Source organism: Furipterus horrens, unplaced genomic scaffold, assembly GCF_987537825.1.
Source record: "Furipterus horrens unplaced genomic scaffold, mFurHor1.1.pri manual_scaffold_1, whole genome shotgun sequence".
Taxonomy (NCBI): Eukaryota; Metazoa; Chordata; class Mammalia; order Chiroptera; family Furipteridae; genus Furipterus; species Furipterus horrens.
The window spans coordinates 204,750,357-204,770,032 of NW_028327171.1; the positions used below are offsets into that span (position 1 = coordinate 204,750,357).

Here is a 19,676-nt window from a genome sequence, read left to right on the forward strand (position 1 = left end):
TCTCCCCACTACCACCAAGCCCTATTCCTTTGGTTCCACCTTCATCTTCGGATGTTTAACCCCCGTCTCCAAGATGCCCTCTAACTTCCCCTCCCGCCCTTCCTCCGCCCTCTACAGTTTTCCGAGCTTCCGAACTTGTGCGCCCACTGCTCCGCCATCCCTCCTTCCGGAACCGTCCCCGTCCTCCCCCGGTTTTCCTTAGGACCCTGGGGACTAACGATGTCAACAGCAGGAAGCCAAGAACCAGACGCATCCCCGCGGGCTCGGGGTCCCCAGGCCACCAGCGCCTGCCTCCGCCTCTGCGTGGTCTCCGCAGCACTGCCAGTCACAGCGGGTCGTGACAAGACCCCCAACCCCGGCTCTTCCCTGTCTTGGCATCAGTCACGTTTTAAGAGCGGGCTGCTCCTGATAGTTGACCGCCCCCGCTCTAGAATCCTCACAGGACAACCCCCACACCATGCACAGGGGCTTCACCTCCATCCCAGCTCTTACCTCCAAGGATTGAAGGGGGTGTGTGTGTGTTGATATCCGTAATTGCATATAGGCATAAACAACAACTGGGTTGTTAGTTCTTGAGAAGTAGGGTCCCTCCCCCCCCTACCTGGGCACTCCTTGCTCAGGGTAAGATTGCCTGCGGTTGGATGCACGCACCTGCACGCAGCTGCTTCACTTCTCTGTGCCCAGTTCCTCACCTCTGTCTACTATGAGGATGGTAACTATCTAGCTGACAGTGTTCTTAGAAGGATTCGTCCATTTCACACCCATGAAGCATTTAGAAATATGACCCTCTGGCACTTTATAAGCACTCAGTAAAATTTTGCCATTACTGTTCTCTGACCCTGCCTTCCTATCAGCGGCACCCCGTGGGCAGTGAAATGGTTTCTTCCTGCAAAAAATTTCCCCTGTCGTTCACATTTTTCCAGACCCTATGCCACTGCCCTGGTCAAACCATCATCATCTTTTACTTGCTACTGGGATTGCATCTCATCTGGTTGCTTGGAACACTGATAACGGGTGGGTCCCGGGGCCTAGAGTAGTGTCTAGCATGTTGTAGGTGCTCAATAAATATTTGTTGAATATTTGATGTGCCACCTTTGCCTCCCTATAATCTCTTAACATGCACCAGGGGGAGCGTTCTAAAGTACAAATTGAAGCGTGTGACTCCCTTGCTTAACATTATTCCATGGCTTTCCTCTACACTTGAACCCCTGACCACCGCCCATAAGGTCCAGCATGATCTAGCCTTTCCTTCCTCTTAAGCTTTGCTTCCTTCTCTCATCTTCCTCTCTGTTCCAGCCACATCGGTCTCCTTCCCATGGGTCTCCCATGAAATTGTAGTCAGGACATCAGCCAAGGCTATGTTCATCTGAAGGCTTGAGTGGGGCTGGAAGACACACTTCCAACGGGGCTCACTCACCCTTCTGACAATTTGGTGCTTGCCGTTGGCATAAGGCCTCAGTTGCTTGCCATGTCGGCCTCTCCATATGCTGCTTGAGTGCCCTTACAACACAGAGAGAGCAAGGGAGAGCCACCATATTTTTATAACCTAGCCTCAGAGCTCACATACCATTATTTCTGCCATATTGTATTGGCCACACAGACCAACACCAATATGTTGTGAGAGAGGACTACACAAAAGCATAAATAGCAGGCGGTCAGAATCTTTGGAGGCCATCTTAAAAGACAGGTACCACGTGCAGTATGTACATGCAGGTATATGTGCGGGATAGCGTGTCTGTGCATGTGTATGTATAGATATGTGTGTGTGTTTATATACTATGTGTGTGTGGCCACACACACATAGATAAGTTTTGTGTTACATGTATTTATTTGTGTGTGGGTATGTGTGTTCCTATAAGTACATGTTGTATATTTGTGTATATCCGTGTGAATATATGTTACATGCATGTGCACGAGGCAAGTGTGTGTGGGGTATACGAATATGTGCGCATGAGCCATGTACACCCTGTGCATGTCTGTAAAAATGTATGCTGGTACACACATGCAAGCTAACTGCCACCTGTTATGTGGCGGAATCCAGAATGTGTAGATTCATAGTCTTCTCTCCATTTGGCTCTCCTTTGTCAAGGCTTTCCTGTTGGTTCATTTTTGTTGGAACATTTCGGTCTTCCTTGATCTGTGCACTGAGCCAAGGGCTGAATTCCCTGGAAGCCGAATTCTGTGGAGAGTAGCGCCCTCTGGGGGAACAAAGGGAGATGAACCAGGGCAAGAGGATTTTCCTGGAGAGCGCAACTGCTCCTCCCGTCTATTCTCAGCCCAGGGCCAAACCTGGAGCTCCTGTGTTTATTAGGCAAGAAGGGGGTATTTCTTTACTTCTGATAATCTAATGATCTTAGAAGCAACTCCTTTTCTCTTTCTATTTAGAATGTTTCTGAAGCCAGCTTTTGTGTTTAGAGGCCTTTATGGGTTTTTTCCCCTTTTAAAAAAACTATTTTTACCTTCTGCTTGCAAAAAATAACACAGATAAACAAGTGGATGAAATACGAAGGTGCAGCTCAACAGATTAATAATGTGAACAACCATATGCTACTCTCCAGGCAACGGCACACTGCCAGCACCCCAAAACACCACCTTGTTTCTTCCAGATTACAACCTTCCCTCTCTTCTCCTTCCTCCCAAAGTTAATCACTCTCCTCACTTTGTGGGCACAATGTCCTTCCTTATCTTTGTCATTATACAACAGAAATAAGTACACATTTATGAAGAGTAGTGTTTAGAAATGTAATTATACGGATTGTTAACTTCCTGGGGTTGCCACAACAAGTTAAGACCACAAACTTGGTGGCTTAAAATAACGGAAATGTATTCTCAGTTCTGGAGGCCAGAAGTCTGAAATGAATGTATTGGTAGGGCATGCTCCTCACAAAGGCTCTACGGAGGATCTTTCTTTACCTCTTCCAGCTTCTGGGGCTCCTGGCATTCCTTGGTGTGTGGCAGCGCACCCCAACTGCTGCCTCCACCTTCACAGGGCCTTCTTCCCTGGGTCTGTGTCCAAATCATCCAGCACGATTTCATCTCAAGATCCTTAACAATTACATCTATGAGACCCTTTTTCCAAATTTGGACATATTCTAAGGTTCCAGGTAGACAAGAATTTTTTGGAGACACTATTTAACTCACTCAATATACTATGTATTATTTTGTGTTTGACTTCTTGTGTTCAGCATTATATTTTTGATTGATTGATTGATTTTTAGAGATAGAGGAAGATAGGGAGGGGAAGAAGGAAGAGAGAGAGACGGAGAGAAAGGGTCGTTGTTACACCTATTTATACATTCATCGGTTGGTTCCTATATTCGCCCTGATCAGGGATCGAACCCACCATCATGGCATATTGGGACAATACTCCAGCCAGCTGAGCTACCTGGCCAGGTCCTCAACATTATATTTTAAAGACTCGCCCATATTGTTGAATATAGCTATATCTTACTCATTTTAATGCTGTATAGTTTTCCATTGTGTGATAACATTACATTACAGTTCAGAGTAGGATGTTCTGTGAAGCCAATCTTTAGGTTCAAGGGTCCTCATCTTCATAGGCCTCTTCCTAGGCTCTGGGAGGAGCCCAAGCAATGTGTTCACATGGTCAAATATTTTTGTATGATTTGCAAAAGTAATTTGTCATATTTTCTCATTTTAGTTACACCTTTTTTCCTTGTGTAATTGCCCTGGATAGAAGCTCCAGTATAATGTTAACTAAAAGTGGCAAAAGCAGACATCCTTGTCTTGTTTCTGACCTCAGGCAGAGAGCTCTCGGTTTTTCATCATTGTGATGTTATCTGTGGATTTGTCATAGATGCCCTTTATCAGGTTGAGTAAGTTCCCTTCTACTTCTGGTTGTTAAATATTGTGATCATGAAATGAGGTTGGATTTTGTCAAATGCTTTTTCTGCACCTATTGAGATGATCATGTGGTTTTTATCCTTTATTATAGTAATATGATATATTTCATTGTTTGATACTCATAAGTCGAATCAAGATTACATTCCTGGGATAAATCCTCTTTGTCGTGGTGTGTAATCCTTTTTACTTGTTGCTGAATTCACTCAGCTATTTTGTTGAGAATTTTTGCATCTACAGTCATAAAGGATGAGTTTCTTCTTTTCATGTGATGTCTTTGGCTTTGGTATCAGGGTAATTATTGGTGTTCTCTCCTCTACTTTTTGGAAGAGTTTGTGAAGAACTGGTGTTAATTCTTCCTTAAATGTTTGTCTTCATGCTAATTAAATATTCATTTTTGTGATTAATTTATTTGTAATTTTGCATTCTTCTACTTAAAAAGGGTCCCCAAATTGTATATGTTTCAGCCCCCACCAAACTGGGATCTCTCTCACTATCCATTGTCTATGGGCCCTTGAGTTGTTTCTGTATTGGGATTCTTATGAACAATGTTGCTATGAACATTCTTGCATGTCCCCTGGTACTCGGGCAAATCTAAGGGTATACACCTGGGGTAGAATGGCGAGGTCAGTGAGGATAATGCCAAACTGATGTCCTCAGCTGTTGTCAACTTACATGCCTACTAACACTGTCGGGTAGTTTCTGTTGCTCCACATCGTCACCAACGCTTGGTGGTGTCATATTGTAGCGATTCTAATGTGTGTAGTGGTGTCTGTCTTATTATGTTTAATTTGTGTTAGGGTTAAACTATATGAAATTGCCATTTTGTGGGTCAAAATGGTCAAATACAGTCAATTTCATGAGTCAACTTTGTATTTCTCTGGTGACAAATGAAGTAGAGCGTGTTTTCATGCATTTAATGACCATTTAAGTTTACTCTTTTATGAAGTGCCTGTTCACGTATTTTGCCCATAAGAACGCTCCTCAGAGCTTTATGCATCATAGCCAAACACTGGAAGCAGCCCAAGGCATCAGGAGAAGGGATTTTTGAAGTCACGGCATATTCACACAAAGGAATATTATTCAGTGTTAAACAGAGAACTACTTCCACATGCGACAATACAAATATGTCTCAAAAATATTAATTTTTTTAAAAGCCTGACAAGTTTGGAAAAATTCTATTAAAAAAAAAAGACACATATGATTCCATATATGAAATCTGTGGAATTCAAAAAGTCACATCTATAGTAATGCTTTGTCAGCCTTGTCTACCTTCTTGTTTTAGGTATATCTTTGTATTTTAACTAAAATATGTAGTTCGCTTATTCTTTTTTTTTAAATAACCACCTTATTGAGATTAGTCCACTTATTCAGAATGTTATAGATAACTAGATATACTTGGGTTTTAGTCTGCCATCTTATTTAGTGCTTTCTATTGCTTCATCTTTGTTCTCGTTTCTCTCCTTCTTTTGGACTGAATTTTTAAAATTATCCCCACATTTTTAGTATAAAAATGTTCAAGCATACAAAAATTTTGTAAGGATAGTACGGTGAACACCCACCACCTCTCCATCTAGAGGCAATACTTTTTCACCTAGAATCAATCCATTTTACCAGTTTATATTACTCACACATATACACATCATATGGTTTTGCTGAACCCTTTGAAGCAAAGTTGCAGAATGGACCAATTATTTTTTATCCCATTTTCCCCACTCAATTAGTTTGAAGTTGTATTAGTTTCCTGGGGCTACAGTAACAAGGTACTAAAAACTAGGCGATTTAAAATAATATAAATGTATTGTCTTCAAGAGTCCTGGAGGCTAGAATTCCGAAAGTCAGGTTTCGGCAGGGTCGGGCCCCTCCGATTCCTGGAGGGGAGTCCTCCTGGCCTCTTCCCAGCTTTTTGCCAGTGATCTTTGGCAGTCCTTGGCTTGTAGGTGCATCTCTCCACCCCCATTTCCACATGGCACTCCATGTCTTCTCGTCATCTTCTCTGTGTCCACAGTCCTCCTTTTGGTAAGGACAGTCATATTGGATCAGCAGGGCCCACCCTGATGACCTCATCTTGACCATCTGCAAACACCCTATTTACAAATACGATCACATGGACAGGTACCAAGGTTAGGATTTCAGCATCTTTCGGGTGGATGCAATTTAACCCATAACAGAAACTATGTATTATTAATAATCTTTTAGTGGTTTTCCTAAAAATTATCACAGGTATCCTCAACTTCAAAGTATAGTATTGATTGATTCCTTCACTCTCTTCCTGGACAGTGCAAGAACCTCTTAGTACATTTGAACCAGTTTACCTCTCCTGAGTTCTTTGCTATTGTGGCTGTATTGTTTAATTTTATGTATTTAAAATCCTAAGCCCTAGCTGATGTGGCTCAGTGGATTGAGCACTGGCCTATGAACCAAAGTGTTGCTGGTTCAAGTCCCAGTCAGGGTTGCAGGCCAGGTCCCTAACTGGGGGCATGCTAGGGGCAACCACACATTGATGTTTCTCTCCCTCTTTCTCTCTCCCTTCCCCTCTCTCTAAAAATAAATAAATTCTTTAAAAAAATAAAATAATAAAACTCATATTAGTGTTATTAGTCTATGGTCATATTAAGTGTTTAAAAAACAAAACTGATATTTATATAAAAATGTTTATATTGGTATTCAAAAATTGGAAAAACTTTGGTTAGTACAATTCTTTGGATGAAAGAGTTTATAAGGAGACTGTGACTTTTCCTATTTTGATTTTTTCAGTGATAATCATTTTCCCTGGTAATACAGGATGAGCAAAAGTAGATTCACAGTTGTAATACAAAATCATGGTATAATAATTAACATTAATACAAGAACAGACTGTTTTGTGTACCTATGACTATAAGCCTACTTTTGCCCACCCCTACACATTAGGAATCAAGTAATGCCAACAGCTGCCGAGAAGGGAACTGGGTGATGGTGATGCTGGAGCCCAGACTGCGCCCTTCTCTTTGAGGTGCTCGGGAGGGGTAAGGAGGGGTGGTGGAGAGTGGGAGACAGCCTCGGTTGTCCAGGACAGCTACGTGGGTGGGGAAGGAGCTAATGCTGAGCCCTGAGACCTCAGAGGTCTGAGCTGGGCTTCAGGACGATCCTGGGAATGGAAGTAAGGAAGCGCATTGAGGCCACTTCCCAGGGGGGCAACTGGGGGTAGGAGAAATGACCTTTCCATTGTGGACCCCCCAGCCCTTTGCCCACTTCAGGTAGGAGCTCAAGGGAAGAGACTGGAAGTCATGCCTCCATCAGTTCCCAGGAGCTGTGGTCTCCTCTTCCTGCACCCAACCTCCCCTCTGTTCTGGCTCCAGAGGTGTAGGCCAGGCCGAACCTCCACCCTTCTGATCACCAAATAAGCACAACAGAAGGACTTGGAGTGAAAAATCCACTTTAATAATCCAGCTTCAGCTCAGCTGAGAACTTCCCTTCTCAAGTGCAAGAGAAGTTTTTCCGAGAGGCCTCAATCCACTAAGAGGTTTCGGCTCACAGAAGGGTACAGCTCAAAAAAGCCCTAAAATGGGAGGCAAATGGGATCTGGAATCAGTGGAGACCAGAGGGGGTGCCCCACCACTCAGTTCCCATCAACAGAGGCCCCAGCAAGAGAAGCATAGTTGCTTCACCCACACATGACAACTGCCCCAGTCTTCCTACCCCGGATCCCTCCTCTGTTCCCTCATTATCCTCTGGGGTCTGATCAGGGGCCCTGAGCCTTCAGAAAAATTGGGGACCCTTCTTTTCCTACATGATAGCACCAAGACAACCAGCCCCATCACCTAGGCCTGGCGGGGAGGAGCTTAGCCCCAATGGTGATGGGTGGGGTGGGGTCACCTTGAAGAGGGTGATGGTCTGGAGGACTCCGGAGGTGCATGCTGTCTCCCGGATGGAGTGCATGGCCAGCTGCGGGCTGCCTAAATCCACGACACGCAGCCCCAGCCGAGAAGCTAAGATAGGTCCAATGGTGGTCCCACAAGGGGAGTCATTCCGGACCATGAGATCCTAGAGAGAGGCGAAGAGGTTTATGAGCATGTGCAGTCTGTGCTCATTAAGCCCACGGGGGAAGTCATCTTACAACTGCAGGTCCCAAAGGGGCCTGGCAGGCGGTCTACTTCTACCCCCTCAGAGAGCAGATATGACCAGCATAAAATCACAAAACCAACATTAAACAGCAGGCCCGAAGGACAATATATTTTGAATTGGTCTTACTCTCTCCATCTACACTGCCACTACCCTAATTCCAGCTACCATCATCTTGCCTCCTATACAGAATCTATTTTCGCCCCGGACAGTGTGGCTCAGTTTGTTGGAGTGTTGTCCTGCAGACTGAAGCATCGCGGGTTCGATTCCTAGTCAGGGCACATGTCTGGGTTGTGGGTTCCATCCCTGGTGGAGGCACGTACAAGAAGGCAACCAACTGATGTTTCTATCTCACATGAATATCTCTCTCTCCCTCCCTCCTCCCTTTCTAAGAAAGCGATGAAAAAAATGTCCTCAGGTGAGATAAAAACAAATGAACAACAACAAAAACACCCAATCAAACAGCTTAATAACCACCTTGGAGTGTTCACCCTCAGTGCTGCTTCCCTGCCACTCCTTCACACAGGCTCCTTCAAGCATTCCTTGCTAGTTGCTTACATATCTTAAAGCATCTGTAGCATTGAACACAATCCCAAAGCCAGAACCCTGCCAAATTCTTAAAACGTTGTCTCCAAAAAGTATTTTGGGGAGAGATGGCATATGCAATTTATCACTAAACTTCACATCTACCAACCTCATGATGGGGGTCTTGGTTGCCATCAGCTTCCAGGGCCTGAAGAGGCCCCGGTGGCTGCTCTGGAAGCCATGGGTCATCATGGCTGAGGCGGGGCCCTTGGGGACCCATGGAACAGGCTGGAGCAGTGGTGGCAGCACACCACAGCCCTCTCAGCTTTGGCCACACCCACCCCTCGAAATATTACTGCTTACTGACAATGCACCCAGCCACCCAAGAGACCTCATGGAGATACACGCAGAGAGACTCATGTTTTCACACCCGCTAACAAAACATCCATTCTGGAGCCCATGGGGCAAGGAGTAATTTTGTCTCTCAAGTCTTATTATTTAAGAAATACAGTTTGTAAGGTTACAGCTGCCATAAATAGTGATTCCTCAGATGGATCTGGGCCAAGGCAACTGAAAACCAATGTTCTAGATACCATCAAGAACATTCATGACTTAGGGGAAGTGGCCATAATCTCAACAATCTGGAAGATGCTGATTCCAACCCTCATGGATGACTTTAAGGGGTTTGAGATTTTAGTGGAGGAACTGCCTGCAGATGTAGCGGAAACAGCAAGAGAACGAGAGTCAGAAGTGGACCCTGAAGACGTGACTGAACTGCTGCAATCTTGTGGTCAAACTTGAATGGGTGAGGAGTTGTTTCTAAGGATGAGCAAAGAAAGGGGTTTCTTGAGATGAAATTTACTTCTGGTGAAGATGCAGTGAAGACTGCTGAAATGACCACAAAGGATTTAGAATATTATCCTACATAAACTTAGCTGGTAAAGCAGCAGAAGGGGGTTTGAGAGGATTGACTCCCATTTTGAAAGAAGCTCTCCTGTGGGTAAAATGCTATCAAATAGCCCTGCATGCTACCAAGCAGTCATTCGTGAAAGGAAGTGTCAACTGATGCAGCAAATCTCACTGCTTTCTTATTTTAAGAAATTGCCACAGTCACCACAACCTTCACCAACCACCACCCTGATCAGTCAGCAGCCATCAACACGGAGAAAGATCACAACTTGCTGAAGGCTCAGATGATGGTTAGCATTTTTAGCAATAAAGTGTGTACGTATTTAGAGGAAGGGAGAGAGGGGGAGGGGGCATCACTTTGTTGTTTCACTTATCGATGCATTCATGGGCTGCTTCTTGTACTGTGCCCTGACCAGAGCTCAAACCCATAACCTTGGCATATTGAGACAAAGCTCTAACCAACTGAGCTACCTGGCCAGGGCGAACAATGGCATATTTTTAAATTAAGGTATATACATTATTTTTTAAACATAATTCTATAACACACTTAATGGACTACAGTATAGTATAAACATAACTTTTATATGCACTGGGAAACCAGAAAACTCGTGTGGGTAGCTTTATTGCAATATTCACTTTATTGTGGAGGTCTAGAACTGAATCCACAATACTTCCAAGGTATGCCCACTGTCTACACCTGTACCGATGACTAGGTGGGCCATTGCCAAGGCAAGAATGAAAATGAACAGTTGGAATTCCAAGCTCCCCAGCCCTGAAGTTCCCTGATGGAAGTCCCCAGGGTATGTAAGAGGCACCCCGGAGCTGGGGGTGCTGGATGGGAAAAGGGCTCTCTATGTGCCACAAGCCCCTTGGACCTGCAATCCTCAGAGAAATCCAGCAGAACAGGCATTGTCATCAGCACCATTTTGCAGGTGTAGAAACTGAGACTCAGAGAAATTAGGAGACTAGTCCCAGGTCACAGGGCTGGCTAGTTCCACATCTGAATCAGCATCGATCCCAGCTCTGCCTGTATTCAAAACTCCTGATCCCCTTGCTCTACTGGAACCCCCTCCACTAAAGGTTGTCTGCCATGCCCCCCTCCATTGGGGGCCCACCTGCTTGTGCCCCCAACCCCGCCACCTCCGTTGCCCTCACCTGCAGGGGCACCCCAACGCTGTTGGCCACCTTGCGGATCAGGGCCTCTGAGACCACATTCGAAGCGTAACGCTGCTTGCTGTTCACCTTGATCACAGGGCCCTGGGGAGAGGGCAGCAGGAACGGAGAGGGAAGCATGAGTGAGGCACAACCAGCCGAGCCCACCAGTCCCCAGAAGAGGAACGGAAGCGCTCTTACCTTGTGGAATAAGGGCCGGTGGTTCTCCTCGTGCTTGTCCCTGTAAGAGACAGTTTGAGGGCAAGGGATTACGAACAGGAGCCGGACCTGTGGACACCCCGCCGCCTCTCCCACAGAAGACATCCCTAACGGATCTCAGCACGCTTCCCCACCAGCCCCGCAAGACATCGGTCATGCCAAACAGTGTTCTAAGCAGCCTCTAGCAACACATGGAAGTGTGCAGACAGAGCCTATTCAACAGACCTGGCTTAGGCCTTACAAGCCTTTGACCAAGCTCGGCCTTGGAGCAGTCAAAGGAAGTCCCCAGTGAACCTCCCCGTTGAATCAGGAAGGGGAAAGGGGGAAGGGGGAAGGGGGAAGGGCCCAGGGTTATGGCCGGGTCTCCAGCTGTGTGACGACTAAGTGACCGCTTGCCTGGCACGGGACACTCACACGTAGTTGGGGTGCACGGCATGGGCCATGTCTGCACTGATCATGTAGGACTTGGGTATGGCTTCCTCGAAGGCCGTCAGGTGCTGGGGTGAGGCCGAGATCCGCCGCAGCACCAGCTCCGTCAGCAGCGACTGTGCCCCTTGGGCGCTCTCAGACCCCACCTGGCAACAGCAGAGACCTGGCACTGGGGGTCTGGGTTGAGGGCCTGAGTCAGAAGCCAGAGAGAGGGCCCCGAAGCCCACACTGGGCCAGGACTCCACTGAGTCAGTGGGGTGTTATCAGCAACTGTCACCCAAAACCAGATGGTGGGCTGGGGTCAAATTAATCCTCAGCCATCTCTGGGGCAGAAGCAGCACTTTCTAGTGGGTGTCCCACACGGCCCCGCTTCTTTCCCCCCTGACCCCTGTACCTAGGGCTCAGCACAAGTGCCCCACCATGAGGATAAATCTTCTCTTATGCCTGTGACAGAGACTCTAACTGTCCATGGTATTTTCCACAACAGAACATCAAAGCTATAGCTAAGCACGTGACTCCCCAGGTAGAGATGACATTCCCGGCTTTCCCTGAAGCTACACAGGGCCATGCTAAGTTCTGGGAATGTCGGCAGTGGTGAATGCCACCTTTAGGACATATCCTTAAAAGGACGGGCATGCACTTCCCATAGGCCCTTCGGTCCCCTCCTACTCAGTGTAGATGTGATAGCGTTAGCTGGAACAGCCACCCTGGATTCTGAGATAGAAGCCCTGCGTTTGGGAGAGCAGAGACCTCGGACCTGTACGGTCGCATGAGAGAGAACAGTCCAGCTGTCCCAGTTCTGTGACAGCATAATGTGCTGAGCCCTGGGGCTCTGAGGATGAAAGGGCACCCACCATCCACATGACACACACAGAAACAGGAGAGGTATGACAACACTAGAGACAGATAAACACTGAGCCAGAGGGGACCAAGTGCTAAGGAAGCGAGGCAGTCTCTCCCCCGCCGGCTCAGTGGCTGCCTGGCAGGGGCTGGCCATGCAAGACCACCCCCCCCCCCCAAGAGCTCTCCACACACCTCTTCATTGTCGTAGAGGGCAATCATGCGCACGTGGGGATCCGCAGCCAGGGAGGCAGGGTCTGCGCAGGAATTGATCAAGGCCTGGTTTGGGGAGGGATCAAGAGCATCATCCTCAGCCCTCCCGCTTCCATAACACCCACCAACACCTCGGAGGGGCCCGTCCCTACCCGCCTACTGCCATCAAGGCCAGAGTGAAGCAGGCTTGGGCTTTCACTGGCCTTCACCTGAGGGCACAGCCCGGCAGAGGGTGGGGGGAACCTCTGGGATGTTCCCATGCAGAAGGCAGGCGGATGTGTCAGATGAAGGGGAAAGGCTGAGAATCCCATAAAGTCAAAAGAACCACACAGATCATGCAAACTAAGTGGCCTCAGTGAAAAGATCGAGGTCCAAGGGGGTGACTGGCACTCCAGCAAGGTGACATGGCTGGCTGGCTGGTGGTGGGAGTGGGTACAATGCCCAGGTCTGGCTCTGGTCTCAGTTACAGCCCAAAGCCTGCCTCCGAGAATAGGATTGAGAAGGAAGAAGAGGCGTGAAAAGGGCAGAGGGAAGGGTGAGGGTAAGAGGAGAGAAGGTGGAAATATCAAGGAGGCTAGGAGGAAGAGGGACCACCCCATGGGATCCCAAGGCACAGAGAAGGCTGGGTGGGCTTAAACCTGGGGTGTGGAGGGGTAGGGAGGAGCAGAGGGAGGTGGATGATACTGCCTGAGGGGCCAAGGTCTTCCCCTGGAAGCAGAGGTTAACTTATTTTGACAGGCAGCAGGAACAGGGTTAGGACAAGACACCGTGGTGCCGGAAACACCTCCCAGCCTTCCCCACTGCAGCCCCAGCCTCAGACCAGTGCAAGGCTGGAGCCAAGAGCGGTGACGCTAAGACCGCAGCATTAAGGCCCCTCCCCATGGTCCACCAGCACCTGCAGTCTAAAGGTGGGTGTGGGGGGGGCCAAGAGCTGCCTCACAACATGCTGGGGCTTGAGGCAGTCCCCAGCCCCCAACATTCCACCTCTTCTGGCGCTGTGTGCTGCCTCGGGGGGTCCCAGCTCCTCACCTGCAGGGCACAGAAGCAGCTATGCAGGTTGTCCAGTCGAGGGGAGAAGATGAACTCCTCGTAGGCGCCACCCAAGACCTAGAAAGACAGAACAGTTGGCCTGACCTTTAAACCCTCATCCCAACTTCCCAGCTTTTCCCTGCTCTCAAGGGCTGGGGCTGGAGCTGCGTCTTGGGTTCCTGGCGCAATCTCTCCCTGGCCTCTGGCTGAGGACTAAAAGTGCTGCTGTGCAGGGCTGAGCGGGGAATGAGCTGGGCTGGGGCCAAGCGCTGAGGGACAGGAAGTTGCTGGCGTGTAGTCCCTGACCATTTTCTATGGGACAGGAAAAGGAGGAACTGAATGGTCGCAAGAAAAGTTAAGGCAATAAACCAAGGCCAGCCAGGGCGCAGGAACTCAGTGCGCTTTCAAACAGGGTTGAACCCCCGGAGCCTGAGCAGTCCCCTACGGTTAGTGGCTGGGAGGGACATGAGGGCAGACTCTAGAAAAAGGGTGGCCACATCGAGGCCTCCTGCCCTCAGAGGTTCTGGGCCAGTGTGGTCCCAGGAGACAGAGATACCTGGAGTAGAAATTCCAAGGGAATCTGTGCAAAAACTGATTCCTAGGCCCCACACCAGAGTCCTGGGAGGCAGGTCTAGAGTGGAAAACCGCTATTTTTTGAGACTCACTACCCTGGAGGCAGAGGCACATGGTGTATCTACCGGGAAGAACAGGAACGAGAGTAACTGGGGGACTGGCAGAGCGGCCAAGTGCTTCAGGGGACACACTGAGGCAGGCTGAGCTCCCCAAGGTCCCCCCAACAAGTCCGTGCAGCCATTCCTCACCGCAGGTTGGGTGTCTGCAAGGCAGAGCTCCATCTCCAAGATGTCCTCGGGGCTCAGCCCCAGATGGCCACAAAGAAGAGATATGAGGACCGAGTGGTGCCGGTCATCCTGCGGGGCAGAAGGATGCTGGGAGGAGGGTCTGCTCTTCCCCTCCTCCTCCCCTTCTTAGAGGACTGGTCCCTTACCCACCTGCTCACCCCTCCCTGTGAGCAAGGGACTCTCTTACCGTAGCATTGAGAGGCCCTGGCTCAGGAGTCCCCTTTTCCAGCTCTTCCTGGATCGCTGTGGCAAGAATGGGGACTCTGTGGGGAGACACATGAGGAAGGGTGGTGGGGAGGGCTAGAGGGCACAGCAGGGCAGGGCACCCCTGAGCTCAGGCATCTCCTAATAGGGGGCCCTTGGACATCCACTGGGTCCAAGAGTAGAACCTGATCGTGGCTACCATTAGGTAGTCTTCTCCCAGGTTCCACTGGGGCCCCTTCTATCACCTGGTGCCACACTCCACCCCTCCCACTCACCACAGCCCTTGCCCCAGTCTCACAAGTGCATCTCCATGTTGGGCCCAAAGTTCTCGTTGACATTTCGCTGCAGATGGATGGCTAGGTGCGGGATGCGAAGAATGGGTCGGTCCACATGCACCAGCCGCTGCTCCAGCTGGCCTGAGGTAGGGCACTGTGGCCAAGCAACCCTGGTCAGCCCAGGGTGCCTCTCTACCACAGCTGGTTAAAGCCCCAGCCCCCCACCCTTCACACAAACTAAACAAGGTAGCCCTCTGACCTGGACTGCCCCTACCCCTCTTGCCCAGGGCAGTTCTCCACAGGTACCCTGAAGAAAGATGACAATCTTCAGGCAGCTGAAACTGAGAACTGCCCAGGTTCAACCCCAGTTACTACCTTGACAATGACACGTCCAGCCAAGGTCAGGTCACGGTCAAACCAGGTGCTCCAGATCCCACCACCATAGGTCTCCACACCAACCTGCTGGAAGCCCACCTGGCTGCGGCGGGATCGCCGTTTCACCTGAGTGTGAAGATGAGGAATGAGAAGTCAGAGATGGTTGCGTGACATGATTTGGAGATGAGATGGACTGTTCACAGGCTAAGTAACATAGAATGAATGAATACTATGACAGAGAAGAGCCCAAAGTGTGGAGGAAGAGGGCGAAAAGCCTTTGTCCCTGCTCCAGAGAACGTGTTCCCAATATGTACCTCCTGGCTCTCTTCTGTCATAACCCCCCACCCCATGCTTTCCTCCATCCCAGCACAGCCCAAGTTCCGTACCCGAAGGCAGGGGCTGTCCGTGTGGGCACCAATGAGACTGAAACCATTGCCAGGAACATACTGGCCTCCCACGGCAAAAGCGATAATGGTGGAGGAGTTCCTGGTCAGGAAGTACTGGTAGTAAAGGAGAAGGAGATTGTTGAATTGGATTAGCCTGCCAGCCAGCACACAGGACTTTGAGCCCCAGCCTAGGGACCTGCCTTTTGGTCCCTACCCCACCCCAAGTACCTTGCTCTCGGGCCTGATATCCCAGCTCTCCGTCTCCTTGAGTTCACGGAAGCCAGCCTGGAGGAGGCGGCTGCGACACTCAGCCACAACTGTAGGTAAAGAACCCGCTTTTACAGCGATGGAAGCCGGTAGGGGGTACACCGGCCCCCACCCTACTCCGATGCCCTGGTCATTTACCATGGAAAGGAGAGGGGCTCCGGTTCACGAACTTGAGGAGCTCCCGGGCTGCAGCCTGCACAGCCTCTTTTCGGGCCCTGCCGCTCATGGCCACCTAGGGGAGAGGGGTGCTCAGAGTCTCCAAGGACTTCCACTCCAACCTCGAAAGTGACCGCTCCTAGGCTCAGATCTCTGCTTCCTCCCCTTGCCGGACAAAGAGACGCACCTGCCAGGCCGAACCTCTCTCTGCGGAAAGCTTCGGCCGTCCAACAGAAGTATCACACCCTAGCAGTGATCTCTGCCCAGCCCGTCCAAGACGCCGCGCCCCCTAAGTCTTAGACCGGCCCCCTAAGTCCCACCCCCATGTGCCCGCCCAGCTGATAAATCCCGGTCGGGTCCCAAACTCTGGAGCTCCCAAGCCGGTCCCTATCTCCGAGCCCGCCAGCACCACGTGCGCAACCCCTTTTCGAAATTAAAGCCCTGTTCCCCAGGGCATACCCCATCTCCCCTCCACCTCTCTCCCCTGTCCGCCTGTCTCTAGTAGTCCACCCTTTTCCAATCCAGAAATGTCAGGTCACCTGGGGCCGAACTTTCGGTTTCGCTTCGGGACGGGCTCTGCACCCCGGCCCATAATGCTGCTGAGCTTGGACCCCAGACAGCGCCGTGCTCGGTCTGCGGTAGAGATTCGAGCGGGGCAGGCTGCGGCCACCTACCTGCATTGAACCCACTCGTCGGCTGGACTTGACTCGCTGGGGCCCTGCGCTGGGCCAGCCCCACCTCCCGCCGCCAGGTCCGCCCTGTCCCCGCCATCCGCCCCGCCCTCGCTGCGCCCTCTGCAGCGATGACTGGGGCCCTCTGCCGCACGGGAGGTAGTAGGACAGCCGCCCACCCCCGCACCCATGCCTCTTGGAGGTCAGAAAGTCTGAGAAAAAACCCGACCCCGCCCGCTCACCTGGTCCGACCGGTAGTGTACAAAGCGCTCTCTCTCGCCACAGGCACCCTGTGATAATAAAAGCAACATGGCTAATGGTCATGGAGCGCTCACCATGAGCTTCAGCTTTATGATAAAGCTTAACCTGCCCTCTCATTTAATCTTCACACCTGCCCTGTCAACTTTGTACTGTTAACTGTCATCAATTCATACATGAGCAAACATATATAGAGAGACCAGTAACCTGTCCAAGGTAGTAAATGGCAAAGGTGGGGTTTGGACTCAATTCCAGGGGTCTGGAACAACCCATTCTCAGATCTTTCCTGAGCCTCTCTTTTTCTTGGTTAAGTGTTATGTTACACGGGAGGCCCTGAGAGTAAGAGAAGTGAATGACTTGCCCAAGATCATACAGCTGTTTGGAGGCATCTGGGATAGGACTCTGATATATGTACCGTTTCCACATTTTAAGACAGAAAAAAGAAAACAAGCTCCATATGTTCTTGGAGGCATTTCTAATATTCCTATGTCAAGACTGGTGAGTAGCAATTTGAAAAACCCGTTCACCTGCCTAACCACGGATTTTGATCAGGGCTCTTGGGGGCCCCTAGGTCCTGCCACCAGGGGTGTTGTCAGCATTGCAGGAATGACAGGTGGATGGAGCAACCTTCGTTTATGTTCTGGGGTGGGAATGTCTAGGGAGTGGGGAGCATTTGAAAAGGTCCTGCAACCCTCACTTCAAAAGAGTAAATATTGCAGTGGAGTGTGCAAGAATATACACTCTAGATGATAGGTTACGCTCCTGGCATTCCCTAATGATTTATTGAAATGGCATTATGGCCCTGGCTGGTGCGGCTCAGTGGACTGAGTGCCGGCCTGTAAACCAAAAGGTCGCCGGTTTGATTCCCAGTCAGGAAAAATGCAGGGGTTATGGCCAGGTCCCCAGCTGGGGGTGTGTGAGAGCTGACTGCTTAATATATCTTTCCCTCTTTTTCTCCCTCCCCTCCCCACTCTCTAAAAAGTAAATAAATAAAATCTTAAATAATAAAAAAAGAAAGGCCATTATGTATAAGTTTCAGCGCTGAATGGGTTATGAAGAGAACCTTCTTGGGGAAGGGATACATTGGAGGTCAGTGAAAAGAGCTGAACCAGGGGTACGATGTATAAGGGAAGGACACGGAAGGAAAAACCTTTAATGTTCTTCTGATCACAGAAAAAGAGTACATGTAAATGTGAGAAATCCAAATATCACCAAAATGCATAACTTAGAAAGTGAAACATAAACTGAACATCCATTCTTGATAAAAACCAAAACAAAATTCTCTTAGGAAACCAGGAAGGGAAAGGATAAAGACATAAATAACCTCAAGAGCATAGATTTATGGTAAGGTAATTAGGAAAGTGATGATTTGTGAGTATTTACTATTTCTGTTTGTAATGTAATTTACTTAATTATAAGTTTATGTAATTTAATTTTTTTGAGGCTTGCTGTGCTTAACAATGGGGTCACAAATTTCTGGAAAATTGACAATCAGTTCCTATGAGCTGGTTCAAGTTCGCTCTAGCATCCAACTTCACCCATATTCCAACTGCACCTTTGTTCCTCAGGGTGTGACTTGTTGACTTGGCAACACTTCCGAAATGCAGAACAAGATCCCTAGCTGATTTGCTCAAACACCACGTGTAGTAATATATAATGTGAGATCAATCTTAACGTATGATAGAAAAAATTCTCAGTATATTGTTGAGTGAAAAAAGAAGCAATTTGCAGAATAATATTTACAGGGCATTTAGGTAAAACTCACACAATGAGCTTATTTCTACATTTTATAAAAATATGCATGGAAATGCATGGAAACAGATTTGGAAGGACAGATCATCTCTGAACAAGGGGATGGTAGTGGATATGAAATGGAAGGATCAAGAGGGGATCTTAGTTATTGCAAAAGAGTTTCTGAGGATCATTCTTGCCCTCAGCCTACTGAGAAAATCTTCTCCACCAATCCTTAGCTGGTATTTACAATACTATCATTTATTTATCTTTTTGAGTTTAACAAATGCCTGTGCATTAACATTGCAATTTGTTCCACACACTTCAGTGTGAGTTGATTTGATATATATGTATTGTTTTTTTAGTTTTATTTATTTTTAGAGATAGGGGAAGGGAGGGAGTAAAACATCAACTGGTTACCTCTCCTACATGCCCTAACCAGGGACTGAACCGACAGCCCAGGCATGTGCCCTGACAGGGAATCAAAACTGGCATTCCTTTGCTTTGCAGGACACCCAATCAGCTGAGCCACACTGGTCAGGGATGATCCATCAGTTTATGAGAGAACTTTCTAAGTAGTAATTTGTCACATAATTGTTAAGGGTGATTTGGGGTAAGAAGACCAAGCAATGCTGTAAGAAAGAGAAGGCGTGGTGTGTGTGTGTGTGCGCGTGTGTGTGTGTGTGTGTGTGTCCTGCCCCTTTCTGTTAAAATAGGTGCAGAGCAGGGCAGAAGCAGATGATCTTGATTTTCTGACACCAAGACAGCTCTGGGTATCTCATTGCAGGTAGCTATCTTGGTGGTTTAAATGAATAAATAATTTACTTTTGGGTATAAGGATAGGAACTTGCATACACAGTACAATTTGTCCTCTGACAGTATTGTTGAAAGGGCACTTTAGTTTCCAACACGTGCTTCTGCTGAAGTTCTGTTTTCCAAGCAAGACTAAATTGATCAAGAACTACAGCTCCCAGGATGCCTTGAGGTGAGTAGCTCAGGCAAGATTATAATTTCCAACCAGTTATGTTCTAGGAGGGAGGTTTAAAAGTAATTTATATAGTTACAAAGAATGAAGCACCTCTATAAATACTAATAAGGAACAATTTCCAAGGTATGCTATTAAGTGACAAAAACAAGGTGTAGAATAGCGGTTATGCTATGCTGCCATCTGTATGTGTAAACACACAGACACACATATATATTCTTATATGTTTA

At 48.5% G+C, this 19,676-nt stretch overlaps 1 protein-coding gene across 4 annotated transcripts; it reads right to left on the reverse strand.

Moving 5' to 3' along the window:
* Positions 1 to 7,259: 7,259 nt before the first annotated feature.
* DNPEP (aspartyl aminopeptidase) lies at positions 7,260 to 16,558 on the reverse strand. 4 transcript variants are annotated; one of them, XM_090284383.1, is made up of 15 exons: positions 16,476 to 16,558; positions 15,784 to 15,877; positions 15,607 to 15,695; positions 15,379 to 15,492; positions 14,993 to 15,118; positions 14,641 to 14,771; positions 14,326 to 14,401; positions 14,100 to 14,207; positions 13,279 to 13,356; positions 12,232 to 12,315; positions 11,182 to 11,342; positions 10,750 to 10,789; positions 10,552 to 10,653; positions 7,717 to 7,884; positions 7,260 to 7,399 (listed from the first exon to the last, which is right to left on the reverse strand). In XM_090284383.1, the coding sequence occupies exons 1-15, from the start codon at positions 16,479 to 16,481 to the stop codon at positions 7,349 to 7,351; spliced, it is 1,428 nt and encodes a 475-aa protein (XP_090140509.1). In that variant the 5' UTR covers positions 16,482 to 16,558; the 3' UTR covers positions 7,260 to 7,348. The 4 variants fall into 4 exon arrangements, with proteins under 4 accessions (XP_090140509.1, XP_090140516.1, XP_090140502.1 ...); XM_090284390.1 differs by lacking the exon at positions 16,476 to 16,558 and adding an exon at positions 15,989 to 16,045; XM_090284376.1 differs by having other exon boundaries at positions 10,552 to 10,789.
* Positions 16,559 to 19,676: the final 3,118 nt, after the last annotated feature.

What these genes read in the sequence shown, in the direction of transcription:
- DNPEP (XM_090284376.1), bottom strand. An exon ending in CTGGACGTGTCATTGTCAAG is followed by an intron (nt 14,772 to 14,992) that starts GTAGTAACTGGG and finishes GCTTGGCCACAG; the next exon opens with TGCCCTACCTCAGGCCAGCT. An exon ending in CCCTCTACGACAATGAAGAG is followed by an intron (nt 11,343 to 12,231) that starts GTGTGTGGAGAG and finishes TGCTGTTGCCAG; the next exon opens with GTGGGGTCTGAGAGCGCCCA.